Source organism: Taudactylus pleione, unplaced genomic scaffold (assembly GCF_031769625.1).
Source record: "Taudactylus pleione unplaced genomic scaffold, aTauple2 ptg000274l, whole genome shotgun sequence".
Lineage (NCBI taxonomy): Eukaryota > Metazoa > Chordata > Amphibia > Anura > Myobatrachidae > Taudactylus > Taudactylus pleione.
Genome location: NW_028284676.1, coordinates 728,068 through 749,934, shown reverse-complemented (window position 1 = coordinate 749,934; position 21,867 = coordinate 728,068). Strand labels below are relative to the sequence as shown.

General features: G+C 44.4%; 1 protein-coding gene across 1 annotated transcript; it reads left to right on the top strand.

Annotated features, from left to right (window-relative positions):
• The first annotated feature begins 5,739 nt into the window (after positions 1 to 5,739).
• On the top strand, positions 5,740 to 21,282 carry LOC148513661 (fucolectin-like). Its single transcript, XM_088481547.1, has 7 exons — positions 5,740 to 5,804; positions 7,377 to 7,409; positions 11,154 to 11,439; positions 11,667 to 11,815; positions 12,877 to 12,956; positions 13,049 to 13,115; positions 19,586 to 21,282. Exons 1-7 carry the CDS (start codon positions 5,762 to 5,764, stop codon positions 19,618 to 19,620), a joined length of 693 nt encoding a protein of 230 aa, XP_088337673.1. The 5' UTR covers positions 5,740 to 5,761; the 3' UTR covers positions 19,621 to 21,282.
• The last annotated feature ends 585 nt before the right edge of the window (positions 21,283 to 21,867 follow it).

The window sequence follows — 21,867 nt, the reverse complement described above, 5'->3', positions numbered from 1 at the left end:
TCATCTGCTTCCGGCAGTATTAGGGGCGGTTCTCGGAGTGGCTCTTACTGCGTATGAGGCGGTCCTGATTCAAGTGGTGTTTTCAGAGGCTTTTCACGGCACCTTGAGGGTATCGGAGCTGGTGGCATCATCCAAATGGGTTGATGCCGCCATGCTCCTCTCGGATATCCTGGTCAGTGAGAGGTCTGTTCTCTGTAGGATTCGGTGGTCAAAGACCGACCAGACTGGTAGGGGTGGGTGGATCTCGTTGGGTCCATCTAGGTACGAACAGATCTGCCCCGTGGCACTAGCTATGCGGTATGAGTTATTGCGGCCGGATGTTCCTGGTTCATGACTCATGCATATGGGATACCAGTTTGGTTGGTTTTTGAAGAGGTGTGTATCAGTTTTAGGCCTCCCGCCTCAAGATTTTGGTACACACTCGTTTCTGATCGGAGCCGCAACTTCGGCGGCAGCTGCGGGTTTCTCGGCATCAGAAATTAAGGCCCTAGGACGTTGGAAATCGGATAGTTATAAAGGTTACATTCGACCTAGGCGTGAAGGCCCTTTGTTTTAAAGTCATTTCACAGTCTGTTCCGGTTACGTTTATATTTTATGCTTGCCTGGTTTTTGTCTTGTCTCATGTACTGCCCTGTCTTGTCTGTTACCCCTGTCCGTCCTACTCGGGATTAGCTACTCGCCATTGCTGGCAATGGGAGTCTTGAGGGATTTTACAATTTTTACCTGAACTGACGGATTCAATTCGGCTATTCTCAATCATTTAATTAGGCCATAGTCCATCCCTCAGCAGGTTTTTATTTTACCTCTTGCCGAGTTCACCTGTTTTTTCCCAATTCCCCCCCACCCATTCTTCCCCTTTGTGTCTTCTGTTTGTCTCAGCCACTTCAAATAGTAAAGTCGGCGACCAATAGAAAATTTTTCTTTTTGGCAGATACTCACTTATGTTCTATCAGATCCCACTAATACACCATAAAATTTTATTGTTTTATGACAATTACTAATTTTTTATTTACTGCTTTCCTCCACCTTTAGGATTGCTCTTTGACACGCAGGAAATTTGGGTTATAGGCCACTCATATATTTTCTGGGCTGCTAGGTTTGAGTTCAGATCAAGCTCCAATTTTTGAATATTCAGCTAGGGTCCGTTGCATAGGTTCCAGAGGTATGAGATGGCATTCCTTTTGTCCTAAACTGTTAGAGTATGCAAGGCTTTTTGGTAGGCCACGTATTTTGGTGGCTTATTTAGGAGGCAAGAGGTCCACTGTAGAATTACGAGTTGATATTGTCAACGATTTGGCGAGGGTGCTATCAGCCTGGCCCTTGTGTAAATTAATTTGGTCTTGCATTGTACCTCGACAGGTCTGGCGTGGGGTTAGGAGTTTTCCTGCTAATGACGAAGCTAGGAAGAAACTTAATTTCGCAGTTGCCAAATTTGTGATGGCCAATTATGGCCGTTTCATTTACCATAAGAACATTCAATTTCGATTTAGTTATATGTATAGACCTGATGGAGTTCATTTAACAGAGGAGGGTTGGTCATTGTTTATTGGGGATCTTTTTGAGGAGTTGGCGTTATTGGGGTAGTACTTGGTATGGTGGCGGTACAGCGGTTCTATAAGCAGAACCATGCTGTGGCGGGAAAGAACGGCAGGTCGCCAGTCCGGGTGCAATTATGATTTAAGGGCGCTCCCTTCGTTGACTGGTAGTTGGCTGTACCAACCTAACGGGGGGCAGTATCACCACCTAAACGGGTGGGAAGTCAAGATGGGGGTGAGCGTTACCTTTTGTTGATGATATGAGTTACATGGTTATGTGTATGCACTCTGGGCGATCTACGCCTGCTATGCCTTTTGTTGTTTGTGTGTGGGCATAGCAGATCTGGCTGATTTCTGGCCGTCCTTTCTTTGCCACCATACATCCTTAAATAAATAATAATTATTATTGCTCCAATAAATCGCCATCAAGTTATCTGCCAAATCCACGTCTCAGTGTCTTTATTTTATGTTAGTATGATAAGTGGTTTGCACACATGACAACACCTCATCCGATAGAAGGTTTAGAGAAACCGAAAGATTGCATAAGAAAAGAGGTGTTTTAAACCTCTAGGATGGGGGCAGGCATGTATGCAAATTACTTGTGGGAGTTAGCCTATGGCAAGCAGGGGCGGGTTTGTAACAGGAACATTATATAGTGGGATAAAAGTGTGGGCCAAAGCCTCTTTGTTCCAGATTCCCCACCCTCCCTCCCCTATAAATTTTGGTATGTTGTGGGTTTGGTTTTGGGTGGCGGGAAAGAACGGCAGGTCGCCAGTCCGGGTGCAATTATGATTTAAGGGCGCTCCCTTCGTTGACTGGTAGTTGGCTGTACCAACCTAACGGGGGGCAGTATCACCACCTAAACGGGTGGGAAGTCAAGATGGGGGTGAGCGTTACCTTTTGTTGATGATATGAGTTACATGGTTATGTGTATGCACTCTGGGCGATCTACGCCTGCTATGCCTTTTGTTGTTTGTGTGTGGGCATAGCAGATCTGGCTGATTTCTGGCCGTCCTTTCTTTGCCACCATACATCCTTAAATAAATAATAATTATTATTGCTCCAATAAATCGCCATCAAGTTATCTGCCAAATCCACGTCTCAGTGTCTTTATTTTATGTTAGTATGATAAGTGGTTTGCACACATGACAACACCTCATCCGATAGAAGGTTTAGTTTGTTTTAACTGCAGAGAGCACTGCACCTCCATTTCTCATTTCATTTGATAAGTGTTTAAGGTGCATTTGCCACCCGTGGAATGCAGCACAGGGCAATGCACAAGTAACCCCTGTGGAGGTATACAGTACCCTTATAGTAATCATACTAGTAGCAGTCAAAATATAGTAACTTTATATATATATATAAACATTTATTGACATAGAGCCAGCATATTCCATTGCACTGTACAAATAGAGCAGGGAGCAGTAAGGCAGGACTTCAGGATGGCTGGAGCAGGGTATGGGACCTAACAATCTGCCAGCATAGAATGACATGATGAAAGCTCCACCCTGTGAAGCTACAGGAACCATGTTGCACCGTCAATTGGCTGTTTTGCTGAATGTCCACAGCTGTGCTCTGTACTCTGGATAGAATTGTGTCTGTTTTCACAGCCTATGCTATTGTGTGCACACTCTCAGCACAGAGTACACTGATGACGCCATGCAGAAGAGCAAACAATGGGGGAGATGTATGAAGCTGTGGAAAGTGATAAAGTGCAGAGTGATAAACGACCAACCAATCCGCTCCCACCTGTCATTTTTCAAACACAGCCTGTAACATGACAGTTGTGAGCTGATTGGTTGGTCGTTTACCACTCTGCACTTTATCACTTTCCAGAGCTTCATACATCTGCCCCATTGACACTTGCATGTCACATATTCTCTGTACATACAATTCTTAATTCACGATCAGTGATCCTGTTCCTGGTGGCAGACCCCCCACCAAAAAAATTCTGCATACTTTTGTAAAGCAAGCTAAGTGCATTGTAATGGATATGAAAATAGAAATCACTTAATTTCTACAAAAGTAGGTGAGAATCTCCTACTTACCTTCCAGCTCGATCTGTCCCACTGTCCCCATACAGTGGCATGGGGACCTAATTAATCAAGCTTAGAAAATACTAAAGTTTCGTAGCTTGACAGCAGGATCCTTTACCACGCAACCCGCGCTCCTTTCTATGGGAAGTAGAAACGGGGTTGTGAAGAGGGATCCGATCGTATCCCTCTGACACTGTTTGGCTCCTTCAGTTGTAGGCAAGATCTTTGTGTGCATGTGTGAACCCCAGTTCAGACATACGCTCTAGCAGCACCCAATAAGTAACATGATGAATAGACCCCCTATGTGAGCATAACTTGTGTTTTGCAGTGGTTTATTCATTTGAAAATATCATATTTAGAGTAGCTTTCAGCTTGGTCCCACCAGTTTTATCTACAGGACTGTTAAAACATAAGTATCCCTACTTAAAACACTCTGGAGTCAGTTTTAGGGCTTGTAATGAAGAGAAATTTGGACAACAGGTATTCAAGGGGCTTTAAAAAAACACAACCAAATGTTGCATGGGGTGAGGTCTGCTGAAGAGGGCGGCCAAGATATCTGAAATGATCTGCTATTGAGAATGATGTTCCTCAAATGGAAACTGTTGATGAGCACAATGGAGGACACATTGAGCAATTGTAATGTTATTCAACTGATTTGTGTTTCAACAGTGCCACCTGTTGACAAAATTTGTAGTTAATATATTTGTTTATATATATACCTTGCTCCAATAGGTTGTGTATCCTGTGGAAGGGGTCACCGTACCCCGAAACGTTGATCATAATAAATACAATGTTTCTTCACTCATTTTGAAAAGTCTCCGGAGTGCCGCCATTATTGGATTTTATACATTGGGGAAGCATACTCCCGGAGGAGGGCACCCGGAGCAAGGTAAAGGTCCATAGAGACCAGTGGAGTGCCGGACTATTTTGTGTTGAGATTATATATATATATATATATATATATATAAAGAAAAACAATCCTCCGGCACTCCTCCACACTGTGTCTCCAGACACGAGGTCAATTCTTGCTCCGGTGCCCTCCTTAGGAGGACAGCACCCCCAATGCACACTGCACCAAAAACGTAGGCGGCACTCAGAGACTAGTAAACAATGTCACCCCCTCGGCAGAGGGACTTTAATAGGTCGTCGTTTCGGGGTCCTCCGCCCTGTTGTCCTGAGGAAGGGGCGGAGGACCCCGAAACGTCGACCTATTAAAGTCCCTCTGCCGAGGGGGTGACATTGTTTACTAGTCTCTGAGTGCCGCCTACGTTTTTGGTGCAGTATATATATATATATATATATATATATATATGGTTAGTGCATCTTCTGAAGTATCTGCTGTCCAAATGACTCTTCATTACATGTTTGGAGAGAGACATGGGGAGGGAGAGAGAGACACGGGAGAGAGTTATTGGGGAGGGAAAGAGAGGGACATGACGGAGGGAAAGAGAGGGACATTGGGACATGGGGGAGGGAGACAGACATGAGGAGGGAGAAAGAGATAGGGGGAGAGACACAGGAGAGGGAGAAAGAGATGGGGTAGGGAGAGAAAGATAGAGACACGGGGAGGGAGGGAGAGACACGGGGGATGGCGAAAAACACTCAAGGGAGGGAGAGAGAGAAAAAGAGAGAGATGGGGGAGATATAAAGTGAAACACAGGGAGGAATAAAGAGACACATGGAGGTAGAGAGAGAGACACCACACACACAGGGGAGGGGAAAGACAGATATGGGAGAGGGATAGAGAGAGAGATGGGGGAGATATAAAGAGACACATGGAGGTAGAGAGAGAGAGACCACACACACAGGGGAGGGGAAAGACAGATATGGGAGAGGGATAGAGAGAGAGAGAGATGGAAAGGTGGGGAGAGAGAAGAGATCAGAAAAAAATAAATCACTATAGTACCAGGAACAATAGCTAGCAACCTTGTGAGTTAAGGATCCAAAATACTAGTGTACGTATATATATATATATAAAGAAACATTTAAATTGCCTGTGTGCATGTAGAATAAAGGAGGAAAAGTACAGACTACACATAGTGACTTCAGAGATAGAAGTAATTGTGCTTTAGGGGTTAAGGAACTGACTTATGTATACTAACAAAGCGCTTATTTGTTAGGCAAAATTCTTTAGAACATTGGTGTGACCGTGACAAAGCTTTCTGCATTTCCTCTGCATACTGGGAAGAGATGTCGGATTATCTCTCTGTACTACTATTCTTTGTGCTTGGAGGTGAGTAATGCCACAAGTACAATATAAATATTCCCTTACAGCTCGGAACTTGGGACTAGTACATTCAAAGGATAATTCAATCTAAAACGGAAAATCTGCTTTTAGATAAAATATTACAAGTAAAATCCAACCCCCAATATTTACCCAGCTGGTGTCCAGCCATTATATGGTCCATGGGGTCCCCATGCCAGGTACACAGGAGCAGGGATAGTACTACAATGATTGACATGCTCTTCTGTACATGCTGCCTTTTAAATGCTGAACCCCATGTTAGTCATTTTTTGAGGATATGATATTCTATCTAGAACTGAATGTTCCATTTTGGTTGGAATTCTCCTTTAAATGCTCGATAATCAAATGTATATCATTTTCTTATTGCTTTGTCTAACAGGCAGTCTCTTATCTCAATAGGGGATAATGTGACATCATTTGGGCGGGTGGAAATGTCAGGATGGTCCGGAAATAAACTGGAACAGGGGAGACGCAGACAAGCCTAAAACTTGCTCATAGGATGATGATACTAAGTAATAAAAAAATATTATCACAAGAAGACAAGCAAATATTTTTTTTACATACATCTTAAAACACACACATATATATATATATATATATATATATACCGGTATATATATTTCTTTGTTTCTTTTCTCTGGTAGTAGCCTGGATTGGAGATACAGAAGGCAGCTGATCTGGCCGGGGCCGGATGCTTCAAGGCATTAGTCCCTGGCCCTTTGCTGCATAATGATGTAAATTGCTGGTCTAAGAAGAGGGGGAGGGGCCACAATTGTCATAGAACCGCTTCATATAGGCCGAGCACACTCAATATGGACTCATGATTCCTTCCATTATCTCCCCGCCCCCCTCCCCCTAGTTCACTATAAAGTGGGCGGAATATGGAATGCGCGCCTACCCTTCCAGACGTCCAGAGGACTACCCACAAATTTGTGAGTCTCCCAGACGTTCCTGGAGAACAGGAAAACATGATGCTGTGTGTCTGTGCTGACATGCTGAATAAACGTATTTACACTATGTTTAAGAATTACTCCTGGAGATCCATATTCCTTTTGCAATTTCTCCTTACACTATATGTATAGACTGTAGTGGAGATTTTTATATAAGTACTGTATATCAAATATTATATTTTCAACAAGTGGCCCATGTAACTGTGTTTATTTGTAACTATAATTTATTGAGTTGTAGGCAGTACTAGGATGCAGCTATATGTAATATAAAGGAATGTCGATAAATAATGTGACATGTAATGGTTTCTGGACCTGTTTAGTATGTAAAAACTTAAAAAAAAATTCAGGTTAGGATCCAAAGGTGGTAAATATATTTATAACGGTTACTGGGACAATCACGGGCCTTGTGACAGCTACTGAACAATTAAATATCTGTCACATCTGGCCGTTCCCAACATAGCTCCTGGCAATGATTGGGTACGTTATTCTTTGCCTCCAACATCACATTTCCAGTCATTAAAATGTTTGAAATGTCCATACAGTATGTATTAATGCATAAAGTGTGCATACATGTGATATGTATTTATATTTTATATTGTTTCATTTGCAGCTGTACATTATGAAGAAAGTGTGGTATCTGCAGGTAAGTAGGGATCGGTGTCATGTGTCTGTTGCTCTGTGGTGTACTGACTTTATCTGAGTCATGAAGAAACAAGAAAAATGTCCGCACAGACCACTCTATAGAAGATTATCCTTCCCTTATTCCATATGAATAATCATAAATTCAATACGTAACTATTTTGGATGGAGGTGCTCCCAGGAATATAATATAACCATAAAATGAACAAAAGAAGCAAAGTATTCCTATATCGGGGCACTCACGGATTAATCGTGATGTACTCAAGTGACCAAACAATTAATAAAACATAACTTTTATTACGTCCTTAAATAATAAAAAAACAAAAGCGAAATATATTACTGAATATATAAAATAAGTGTTCTCTAGTAATAATTATTGTGTGGTAATCTTATAAATGTGCTATGTAACCACTATGGGCATATTCATTCCACACAATATAGTTTAATGTAGAATATCTCACCAGTAAACGTCTCGTACCATGATTGAAACCTATGTGAAATGGATATTGGTGATTTACTGAAGAGACTGGTGCCAGACAGCACTCAATCAATTCACTATAATCCAATTACCTCAATATATGATTGTTCTATTATTAGAGCTCTACACTCTCACAATCTTCTGGTATAGCCACAGTCTCCTAATATACCACAGTGCTATATTGTGGCACCTAAAGGGTGTTAGAGTAATTTAAGCTGTGATACACAAGAGTAAATTGATTTAATAGCTTAACTCACAACACAGTAATATTGTCCGTTTAGATTCTCTCATGAATATTCACTGTTCTTATTACTGAGCTCTGCACCTCCGTAGTCTATTAGAACATAAACAGTGTCCTGATCAGCTGCTCTATTTGGCAGTTCTTTACTTGCAACATAGTAGCATATTACGTTCTGTCTACTTAATGAATATTCACTGCTCTCATTAGGGAGCTTTTACACCTCCGTGATCTGTTTGTATTTAAGCTGTCTCCTAACCCACCGCTCTATCTAGCGGCTAATGATTATCTAATAAATATTCACTGCTCTCATTAATGAGCTCTGCACCTCCGTAATGTATTAGAACATGAACAGTGTTTTGCTGCTTAATCTAGTAGTTCTTTACTGGCAACATAGTAACATATTACGTTCTGGTTATTGTGTCAATATTCACTGCTCTCATTAGGGAGCTCTAGATTTCCGTGATGTGTTAGTACTTAATGAATAATCACTGCTCTCATTAGGGAGCTTTTACACCTCCGTGATTTGTTAGTACTCGAGCCGTCTCCTAGCCCACCGCTCTGTCTAGCGGCTAATAATTATCTCATGAATATTCACTGCTCTCATTACTGAGCTCTATACCTCCGTAGTCTATTAGAACAGGAACAGGTGGGTAAGGAGACTGTTCGTGTACTAACATATCACGGAAGTCTTAAGCTCCCTAATGAGAGCAGTGAATATTCATATGGTGGCCAGAACGTAATATTTTACAATATTGCCAGTAAAGAACTGCTAGATTTAGTAGCAGATCAGGACACTGTTCCTGTTCTAATAGACTACGGAGGTATAGAGCTCAGTAATGAGAGCAGTGAATATTCATGAGATAATTATTAGCCGCTAGACAGAGCGGTGGGCTAGGAGACGGCTCGAGTACTAACAAATCACGGAGGTGTAAAAGCTCCCTAATGAGAGCAGTGATTATTCATTAAGTACTAACACATCACGGAAATCTAGAGCTCCCTAATGAGAGCAGTGAATATTGACACAATAACCAGAACGTAATATGTTACTATGTTGCCAGTAAAGAACTACTAGATTAAGCAGCAAAACACTGTTCATGTTCTAATACATTACGGAGGTGCAGAGCTCATTAATGAGAGCAGTGAATATTTATTAGATAATCATTAGCCGCTAGATAGAGCGGTGGGTTAGGAGACAGCTTAAATACAAACAGATCACGGAGGTGTAAAAGCTCCCTAATGAGAGCAGTGAATATTCATTAAGTAGACAGAACGTAATATGCTACTATGTTGCAAGTAAAGAACTGCCAGATAGAGCAGCTGATCAGGACACTGTTTATGTTCTAATAGACTACGGAGGTGCAGAGCTCAGTAATAAGAACAGTGAATATTCATGAGAGAATCTAAACGGACAATATTACTGTGTTGTGAGTTAAGCTATTAAATCAATTTACTCTTGTGTATCACAGCTTAAATTACTCTAACACCCTTTAGGTGCCACAATATAGCACTGTGGTATATTAGGAGACTGTGGCTATACCAGAAGATTGTGAGAGTGTAGAGCTCTAATAATAGAACAATCATATATTGAGGTAATTGGATTATAGTGAATTGATTGAGTGCTGTCTGGCACCAGTCTCTTCAGTAAATCACCAATATCCATTTCACATAGGTTTCAATCATGGTACGAGACGTTTACTGGTGAGATATTCTACATTAAACTATATTGTGTGGAATGAATATGCCCATAGTGGTTACATAGCACATTTATAAGATTACCACACAATAATTATTACTAGAGAACACTTATTTTATATATTCAGTAATATATTTCGCTTTTGTTTTTTTATTATTTAAGGACGTAATAAAAGTTATGTTTTATTAATTGTTTGGTCACTTGAGTACATCACGATTAATCCGTGAGTGCCCCGATATAGGAATACTTTGCTTCTTTTGTTCATTTTATGTTTATCTGAGTCATATCATACAGTATTTCACACATATATACATAGCATGTTCTGTATAGAAAACCCTTCTAATACACTTACCATACGGAATGACCAGTAGTATCATGAATCTTGGGTGGCTCTCCCGGACTCCTGACAGTAGGCTAGGCTCCTGCAAGCCCCACACTTCAGCCCAACTTGGCGTCTTGATGATACGCTACACACTGTGGGTGGGATGTACTAAGCATTGCATCCACAATGGCATACATACCACCCATTATAGGGTACATACCGACGATAATAGCGCCGTTATGTACCTAGAAAATCGCCAAGGGCAACTCTTCTAATAAGAACTGTCCTTTGCGAAAAGGGGTCTTCCGGGTCTATGATCCAGAAGTCCCTCTGGCTGGGAGCTGGGAGGGATACGATTGAATCCCTCTCAGGGGTGTCCCAAAAAGAAGCCCATAGGCCTCTATTGGGTAACGCCATCTAAAGATGGCATTACCCACCAGGACGAAGCCCCGTTTTCGCATTTGGGTGCTTAGTACATCAAATGCGCTTTGCGTTTGGGTGCTTAGTACATCTGAGAAATGTGGTAAAACCCCCCAAAACTGATTTTTTTTGGGGGTTTACAGACTTTCTGCCCTTTGTATATCCCGCCCTGTATCACATCATCATGGCCACCACACTCCCTGATTTACAGTGACGGGAATCTAGTCTTTGTACAGCCGAGTAGGGGTCACAATGACACGATCACAACACCACGACCCCCACATTCCACACTCCGGACTGCCCCCTCCCGGAGGGGACAGCCAGCAAGTCGGCAACTATGATGCCTTGTATTATTGAACAGTCCTGTACCATCTAAACTACTGTATATCTGTGTATGGCTGATATACATTCTTCCTTAGGAGTCTTCCAGATAGAGTCATGTCGCACAAGTGGATGAGGTTCACAGATGAGTGGTAATGGTGCTCGCTGCCTGTGGCGAAACCCTTAAAATGACTGGATAGAGATATACAGCTAATGTTATGTGAGGCCTAGAAATTACACTAAGATAATCCCCATGTCGGCTCTCTCTTGTAGCTGTGAATGTGGCCTTGAGGGGCCTTGCCTTGCAGTCCAGCTCTGTTCCAGGCCAAGGGGAAGCTCATCTAGCAATAGATGGCAACATCAACCCTGACTACTTCAGTGGGTCCTGCAGCCAAACTACTAGCGAGTACCAGCCGTGGTGGACTGTGGACCTGAGACGTGGCTATATGATTGCCATGGTTATGATTACCAGCCAGATCAACAGTCTGAGCACTCAGGTGCCCTGGGCAGAGGTCCATGTAGGAGAGAGCATGGTGGGCGGTGGAGTCTATAACCCAAGGTAAGCAGGAGCAGGGAACAACTGAATGGTATGGTTTATAGCTGAAGAGTTGAAAGGATTGAGGTGTTAAGGCTAATGGACACCTGAAGAAATAGATATTGTTTCTGGAAGATGATAGGTAGAAGCTGACTGGTTGCTATGGGTGACGTCTCTACTTGTCCACTCTTGAGGAGGTTTGATACATTTCCGTGGTCTCTAATACAGATTCCAACCTTTGTGTTTTACAGCTGTTCTATCATCCCCTCTATATTTCCGGGTACAACGGTTCCAGTTTCATGCGGGGGACTCATTGGGCGTTATGTCACCGTGGTCATACCAAACCGCATAGATACACTGACTTTGTGTGAGGTTCAGGTGACAGTCATCAACGTCCCAGGTATACGTGTACAGGGACACGACATGCATGAAGATCTGCAGTAAAATGCATATAAAGTACTTTCCCATTAGATAGAGTGTGTGATGGCTATCAGCGACAATTGCTTTCACTTCTGAAAAGAACTAAGATATATTATGCTAAATACAAGAACGATAACATAAATGATGTGGTATTTTACAATGTGCATCATGAGGCTGATCTACAGGGAACCGAGGGCAGGTTAGTTCTAAGAATTAAAAACACAGTATATAATATATATATATATATATATATACTGTATATGGTCATAGTACATACGGTACATTTTTTGCAATAGGTTGGAAAAAAAATAATTTGAATACGATGGGAAATGATCTTCTGACTGGCCTGATTCTGCCAGGTGGATCCCTTTGTACGGACGCAAACAGCACGATTTTTAATACAGCGCACACGCAGATGAAGATTTAAGCATTTTTAGCATACGTCCGTCCCACAGAACTTGGCCAGGACTGTCTTTCTGTGAAATTGGGCGTTTTGGGATGGGAACTGGGCAGCGACAATTCCAGTGCACAGAACACCCCGATTTGTGGGAACGTAATGGGCGAGTATCTAATGCACCTATGTATGGAGCTGGCTCTAGTGCCGATATCAACGATGACAGCTGCGGCAGCCGGTGTGAAAGGAATGGGCGGCACAGGTTTCAACTTACAGAAGCTTAAACCCCCACATTAGTATAAGGGTGTTAATCTGGTTTCCGCAGCCTACGGCAACTCTATAGCCACTTTGCCTGCGACTCACAGTCACATTACAAAATATAGTTTGGGACATTATAATAGTCAATTTGTAGAATTTTTTTTTAAATCTAAAAATCTTCCCTAATTGCTGGGGAGCACAATAGACAATACTTGAAAGTATCAAACAAACATAAAGGGGATTATTTTATTATAGTCATACATTTAAATATAATCTACACCACCTGATCTAACTCATGTTTCCCAGTTGTAGACAGTCTACCAAGTCGGCAAGTGCCTGATATAGTTGGTGCGAAGTACAACAATAACCTATATCAATCCGTCCCACAGATCGTCAGCTTGGAATAATGCTTCAACTCGTCTCAAATTCTGCAAATCTTTTACAATACGCCGATATCATGATGCTGCAGGTGAGTCACCCTATCCCACACATCAGTGCTTCCTCATCTCTCCCACATGTATGGGGACACATAAATAATTACGTTTATCTCACCTAAAACAGATCCAGAAGGAATTAAAGACCAAAATGAGAACACTAGCCTGGGGGACTGACAACGTCCTGCAGAGAGGTTAGTATCAGGACACCAGCCTGGGGGATTGACAACATCCTGTAGAGAGGTTAGTATCAAGACACTAGCTTGGGGGACTGACAACGTCCTGCAGAGAGGTTAGTATCAGGACACTAGGCTGGGGGATTGACAACAGCCTGTAGAGAGGTTAGTATCAGGACACGAGCCTGGGGGACTGACAACGTCATACAGAGAGGTTAGAATCAGGACACTAGCCTGGGGGACTGACAACGTCCTGCAGAGAGGTTAGTATCAGGACACTAGCCTGGGGGACTGACAACGTCCTGTAGAGAGGTTAGTATCAGGACACCAGCCTGGGGGACTGACAACGTCATACAGAGAGGTTAGAATCAGGACTCTAGGCTGGGGAACTGACAAAGTCCTGCAGAGAGGTTAGTATCAAGACACTAGCCTGGGGGACTGACAACATCCTGCAGAGAGGTTAGTATCAGGACACCAGCCTGGGGGACTGACAACGTCCTGTAGAGAGGTTAATATCAGGACACTAGCCTGGGGGGCTGACAACGTCCTGTAGAGAGGTTAGTATCAGGACACTAGCCTGGGGGACTGACAACGTCCTGCAGAGAGGTTAGTATCAGGACACTAGCCTGGGGGACTGACAACTGCCTGTAGAGAGGTTAGTATCAGGACACCAGCCTGGGGGACTGACAACGTCATACAGAGAGGTTAGTATCAGGACACTAGCCTGGGGAACTGACAAAGTCCTGCAGAGAGGTTAGTATCAAGACACTAGCCTGGGGGGCTGACAACGTCCTGCAGAGAGGTTAGTATCAGGACACTAGCCTGAGGGGCTGACAACGTCCTGCAGAGAGGTTAGTATCAGGACACTAGGCTGGGGAACTGACAACGTCCTGCAGAGAGGTATCAGGACACCAGGCTGGGGGACTGACAACGTCCTGTAGAGAGGTTAGTATCAGGACACTAGCCTGGGGGACTGACAACGTCCTGCAGAGAGGTTAGTATCAGGACACTAGCCTGGGGGACTGATAACATCGTGCAGAGAGGTTAGTATCAGTACACTAGCCTGGGGGACTGATAACATCGTGCAGAGAGGTTAGTATCAGGACACTAGCCTGGGGGACTGATAACATCGTGCAGAGAGGTTAGTATCAGTACACTAGCCTGGGGGACTGACAACGTCCTGCAGAGAGGTTAGTATCAGGACACTAGCCTGGGGGCTGACAACGTCCTGCAGAGAGGTTAGTATCAGGACACTAGCCTGGGGGACTGATAACATCGTACAGAGAGGTTAGTATCAGGACACTAGCCTGGGGGACTGATAACATCGTGCAGAGAGGTTAGTATCAGTACACTAGCCTGGGGGACTGATAACATCGTACAGAGAGGTTAGTATCAGGACACTAGCCTGGGGGACTGATAACATCGTGCAGAGAGGTTAGTATCAGTACACTAGCCTGGGGGACTGATAACATCGTACAGAGAGGTTAGTATCAGGACACTAGCCTGGGGGACTGATAACATCCTGCAGAGAGGTATCAGGACACTAGCCTGGGGGACTGATAACATCCTGCAGAGAGGTATCAGGACACTAGCCTGGGGGACTGATAACATCGTGCAGAGAGGTTAGTATCAGTACACTAGCCTGGGGGACTGACAACGTCCTGCAGAGAGGTTAGTATCAGGACACTAGCCTGGGGGCTGACAACGTCCTGCAGAGAGGTTAGTATCAGGACACTAGCCTGGGGGACTGATAACATCGTACAGAGAGGTTAGTATCAGGACACTAGCCTGGGGGACTGATAACATCGTGCAGAGAGGTTAGTATCAGTACACTAGCCTGGGGGACTGATAACATCGTACAGAGAGGTTAGTATCAGGACACTAGCCTGGGGGACTGATAACATCGTGCAGAGAGGTTAGTATCAGTACACTAGCCTGGGGGACTGATAACATCGTACAGAGAGGTTAGTATCAGGACACTAGCCTGGGGGACTGATAACATCCTGCAGAGAGGTATCAGGACACTAGCCTGGGGGACTGATAACATCCTGCAGAGAGGTATCAGGACACTAGCCTGGGGGACTGATAACATCCTGCAGAGAGGTATCAGGACACTAGCCTGGGGGACTGATAACATCCTGCAGAGAGATATCAGGACACTAGGCTGGGGGACTGATAACATCCTGCAGAGAGGTATCAGGACACTAGCCTGGGGGACTGATTACATCCTGCAGAGAGGTATCAGGACACTAGCCTGGGGGACTGATTACATCCTGCAGAGAGATATCAGGACACTAGGCTGGGGGACTGATAACATCCTGCAGAGAGGTTAGTATCAGTACACTAGCCTGGGGGACTGATAACATCGTACAGAGAGGTTAGTATCAGGACACTAGCCTGGGGGACTGATAACATCCTGCAGAGAGGTATCAGGACACTAGCCTGGGGGACTGATAACATCCTGCAGAGAGGTATCAGGACACTAGCCTGGGGGACTGATTACATCCTGCAGAGAGATATCAGGACACTAGGCTGGGGGACTGATAACATCCTGCAGAGAGGTATCAGGACACTAGCCTGGGGAACTGACAACGTATGCAGAGAGGTTACTAACCTGGTCACTGTGAAGGCCAGATAGCTCAGGCCTGATGGGTATGGAAACCAGCAGTAATAGACCTGTAGCACGTACCTGTAACAGTTCTACAGATTGATGACCCTTTACAAACAAGCTTCAGACACTTATAAGAATATAAATGATTGAAGGATATATTGTATTTGTCCATGCAACCCTGATGAATAGATGATTTACAGCATAAATTCTCAACTTTTTTTTTCATGATTAACATATTCTGGCCCTGATTCAGAGCCGGTCGCTCTGACAGAGCGTTCGCTCTGAATCAGGGCCGTTTTTTTTTTTTTTTTTTAGAACGGCCTCCTGGCCGCTCGCATAGCTGTGGGTGACCACCCACAGCTATAGCGAGCAGCCAGGAAGATGGTCGCAATGGTCAAGACCATCGGGCTTGCGACGAGACCCTTGTGGTAGGGTCTCGTTGCCGCAAGCCCCAGAGAGATTTCGTCTCTAACAGAGCCGAAATCTCTCCCACTGACACCACTCGTGATGGCAGTGGGGCCGGCCCCAAATGGAGGCGTTCACATTGGAGACGCCTCCCGTTTGGGCAGCCACTCCCCCAGCCCGCCCACCAAAGGGGGCGTGCTGTCACTCAACATCAACAGCACGCCCCCTTTGGTACGAGACCCGGAGCACGGATTGCCCGTCGCTTGCGACCGGGTCTGAATCAGGCCCTCTGTTCCACCTTGCTATGGGCCTGATTCAGCAAGGAACACAAAGGAGAGAACGCACGATGCGAGAATATGCTAATCAATGCATACGCACGGAGACCGCAGCACAAGATGCAGACGCCCAGCCCCATATTAAGCCGCACATCTCCCTTTACTCACAGCCTGATCATTACGCAAGATAGCGTAAACATCGGTAACATCGAGAACCATCAGACCCATACGGACAATAGTGGTTGACCTGACCTGCCACAGGATTTTGGCCGCTTCCTGTGTACAGCTTACGGTATGGCTGCGTATGTCGCCGCACTGCCTTAACTATGCACGCCCCTATAACGGCGTCCCAACACACAGGTATGCCTGCGTTTGCCTGACCACCCCCCGTCACCACCCACAAATGGCACTTCCTGTCAATCAATATCGGAAGGGTCTGCGTACACTAACCCGATCGCACTGGCTAGTTCGCGCATACGCAGTGTGATGCATAGGAATGCACAGTGCGAAAACATCCGCCAAGTGCGTGCGTTCTCTCCTTTGCGTTCCTTGCTGAATCAGGCCCTATATTCCTTCCCTTGTACATTGTGTGTTCTGATGAATTAAGGATATATACATTTATATCTACTCTATACATTAGGGACGGGATGTACTAAATGGGAAAATGCTGTAAATCCCGAAAAATGCATTTTCGGGGGTTTTACCGCTTACCCCATATGTACAAAGCATCGGCATGCATTGTCCCAGTGGATAACGTCATCTTCAGGTGGCGTTACCCAATAAAAGTCTATGGGCTTCTTTCCGGGACGCTCCCACTGAGAGGGATCCAATCACCCCCTGCATGCGCAGAAAGACGCCAGAGGGATTTCTGGTTGTTAAACCCGGAAATCCCTCTGTCTGCGGGCATCACAAAGGACAGCTCTTATTGGGGGAGCTGTCCTTTGTGATGTACATGGCAATTCTAGGTACATACCACAGTAATCGACCGCGTAATGTACCCGAACAGAGGTGGGATGTACCACGTCGCAGATGCGATGCTTTGTACATCCCGCCCTAGGTGAGGATAATTTTACATGTTATATTGCCACTAGTGCCAATACTGATTTCAGGATGAAGATTAGAGTTTTATGGTCCTATACGGCTAGTCAAGGGTCACCCACGTTTTTTACTGCTTCTGATTGACCACAGGCCAGATTAACAATGGAGAGGATGGAGCTAAAGCTCCAGGCCTCCACATAAAAATAGGCCCATTATCATGACAGCATGACGATGGCTAGCCACCAGGTTGGCTATAGATCATAAGTATTAAAATTGCATTTCTATTTTCCTCACAAAATGGTGCAAGTTTTATACTTTTACATATTTAGGGAGACAGTGGGGTTGATAGTGTAGGGGGCGTACATGCCCACATGGCACTGGCCACACCCACACAGCACTGGCCACTCCCACATAGTACTGATCATACCCCTTCCACTTGTCATAATAGGACTTTGAACATTTTCAGCCCCAGGCCATTTGGCCCTTAATCCGGCCCTCGGTTGACGATATGGAGGTATAATATCAGTATTGTGAGGATTTGGTGCCCTTTAGTGAGTAGGTTCTGTGTAAAATTGCAGTCCCAGAGGTGAATGTTGGATATTCACAGATAACTGGTATGTACAGCGGTATTCAGCTGACAAGTAGGGACTTAAGCTGTCGACAACAGTAAACTCCCCAAAACATCTCTGTTAAAACTGGAGTCTCAACCAGGGAGCAAATTCAGGAATTTAGGCTGAATCGTAGGAAATTTAATAAATAATGGGCGGGTCCAGTGCACCTCAGCGAAACCCGCACGCGTGTGCCAATATGCTGGATCGAACCGGTAATTGTCCTCAGCCGTTAGCCCTCTTTGGTTCTTCCTCTTATGGCAATATGTGTCATATAGGATTTTGTGTAAATGGACCTCACACACTTTGCTTCCATCTACATTCCCCCCCCCCCTCATCAATGTATGTAACAGCAATTATCAGCTACGGAATCATTCAATAACCATCACGACAGGTGTCAGCTGACCTAGTTGCAGCTTATCGCACCTTGAGATCGGCCAGTGTAATACAGTTCAAATATTTCAGTGAGAGGAAGCGCCTAATCTGTGCTACACGACTGATTTATATAACTATTATCTTTTTTGTTTGGTTTCTATTACTAAATACATAACATGTTAGAGGAAGTGCACGTGATCCATATGCGGGAGCCATGCACACATGCATCATGATCCTCTACTGTATATGATATAGGGTTCACTACGACAAAGCTAAGAGATGTGTAGATGGTTACTCGAAAAATGCCATTGACTTCAATGGAGGTCTGGCCGATTACTATGCATGGAGATTCCTATTGGTGACACCCTGGCCTAGAGCTCAAATCAACGGCTATAGGCGTGGACACCCAATTGTTACGTGTCTGACCAATATGGCTGGAGAGCAGCCAGTTACACTCATATATATATATATATATATATATATATATATATATATATATACAGTGCTCGAAGTGGGGCGGTATACGGCGGTATGATATACCACCACTTCGTTTTTTGCCACATTAAACAAGGTACCAGCATTGGGATCGTATATGGGATCCCAATGCTGGAACAGCAGCGGCATTGCATGGAGATGTGTCCCGCTGGGGACACATCTCGATGACGGCGCTGGGATGGAGGCAGCCAGGAGCTACACTGACATCAATTAGCTCCAGCCGCCAGCCTATCCTGGTTCGCGGATTAAAAGAAGGGGCGGCCACAAGCCAATCATGGCTCGCGGCCCGCCAGCCAATGAGAAGCTGCCAAGTGGCAGCTTCTCATTGGCTGCCAGCCAGCGCCGGCTTTAAAATGCCGCTCTGTCTGCGGAAACATCTCCCTCCACTCGGTTGGGAGCCGCCGAGTGCTGTTCCTTAGATGGCGTCAGCGCGCAGCTCAGATAGGTAAGCCTGATCTTCAATCCCCCAGCGTGACATAAGGCTGCAGGGACAGTGCAATGTGGGGTGAGTACGTGCACTACTTACCGCTCACTGCCGACACATGGAGGGGGGAGGGGGGGTTGAAGATTGAAAGTTCCATACCCCCACCTCCAAATTTCCACTTCAAGCACTGTATATATATATATATATATATATATATATATATATGTATGACAAATATCATGTTCCTCTCTCCGCAGATAACCAGACCTGCCTCGCTTTGAAGACATCATAATCCACTCTACTATAACAAGTTCAAGTTACTTGTTCTATTTAAATTTTAGCACTTATCTCTCGAGCCCCATGTGACATTCCTCCCCCATACACTAAAAAGACATCAAGGCCTATTGTGAGTCGCACTCAGCGGCATCTGTGTCCGTCCTTTGCTGGTCGCTCATCTGCTACTTTATACTAATATTGCTACAAGCCCTTCCCTTGTGTACAGCGTGCGTCTGACTGTGCAAGGACTGAGACGCCTGCTTTGAGCATCTTTTGACGCACTCCCAAATGCCTGATGGAAACGTGCATCAGCCCATGTTTGGCGCAGATTCTCCGTTGCTGCACAGCCTTCAGTGTGAGCTATTGTACGTCTAACAGCTCTAATTCTCTTTAGGGACACGCCCACGCCTCTCCCATAAGATGGTACCTATCCGTGCAGCCACCTCATCACCAGCCAGAAACGCCCAATACATTTTCAAGACAACTTCTGAGAGCATGCACCTCAAAACGCAACCACGCAAAAGTAATATATATATATATTTTAATTTACTACAGGCTCATTGATGCCACCAGAGCTATTCAATTAGTCCTGAAGGCAACCCCGAAAAGAAATCCCCATTAAAGAGCGTGTTTACGGGTGCCGCGACCCTTTTTTCACATATGTCCGTGAACTTATCACAGATTCTATGTGTTAACGCATTCATTTAATGAGCGTTAAAAAGGACTCGGGTGAAAAAGGGTCTGCAATTGAGTAGCCCCATGCATAAAGGCCAGAGACTAACACACTTTTCACCCCATTAAATTAACAGGGCTAATCGAATTTGGCCCTAAGGCCGGGTACACATCAGAACGATGCGTTTCCCACCCGATGAAGTGACCGACATTGTGGTCCGCTGTACACACTGAATGATATAGCGCGTGATCGACCGATATTTATCGTTCAGTGGCCGCATCGAGAAGCATGGGGTCATACACAATATCTTCTGATTGACCGTGCAGCACAGCCAACCAGATGCGATATACCACCCACGGGAGCAGGCAATTGGGCATACACACTGTCATTCCAATCGTGCAGATATTACTCTAGTGCACAGGTTCTCAAACTTGCTCCTCATGACCCCAAACAGTGCATGTTTTCCAGGTTTCCTCATAATGTAGATTCACCAGTGATATAATTAGCTCCACCTGTGGCTGCTTTAAAATGTGCCAGCAAGTAATGAATACACCTGTGCACCAGCTGGGTGACCTCTGTGGGGTCCTGAGAACAGAGTTTAAGAAACTCTGCTCTAGAGTGTACCCAGCTTGAGAATCAACCCCAGTGAATGTACATCTTCTGTTGAGGCAGTCAGAAAGTGTTCCTACAGGTCAACATAAATCTACATTTACCCCAACACCATAGACAACATTTTGAAATCTTTAATTTTCTTTTGTAGCAAATTTTCAAAACCTTATAAGAGGTTACTGGAGGGGGGGGATAAAGGTCAGCCTACATGTAAGTCAGTACTCCCTTTAACAGGAAGAATGTTGTGCAGGCCATGGAGCAACTATGCCAGCGAGCAGCCACCCCTACGCCTTCAGGCAGGCCAAATGTATTTGGATTCTGTAACATAAATGACATCTCTTTTTACATGATTTATTCAACCTAGAAGAGTATGGCATAACCAAAATAATAAATATGCAGCCTTTCACTAAGCAGTTGTTTTGTATGTATACATTATTGCTTTCATGTATCCTGTTACTCAGCATTGTGTGTACCTATAGGGGATACCCGTGTATCACCAAGTCATTTTATATGCTATATGTCATCACATGAAAATGTCATATCCTCCAGCCCAAGTACGGACTTACTATAGGTCCTTAGCGCTCAGCCTGCGATATATGATTCACAAAGGGGTAGATCATATAGATTTAATGGGTACTTCAGCCTACTGCATTCTAAAATAAATAGAAAACTAATAATGGGGTACATATATACAAAGGGATGACAGTATACATATTTATAGATCAGGGGCTTTGAATTAATTTACCTACTATGGGGAACTTCAAGCAAAAGCGAGTTGAGAGAAAATATAACCAAATAGGAGAATGTTTGTTTTACATAAAGAAAAGAAAACTTTAACTCTTAAAGCATTGTATATTACCTGAGGGCCTTTTCTTCACAGCATAAAGTTATGGATTGCTATACAGTTATATGTATACACAGATTGGCATCACAGACCAGTCATATGCTGGGTCACATCAATCTCCCCCAGCTCAGCCCCAT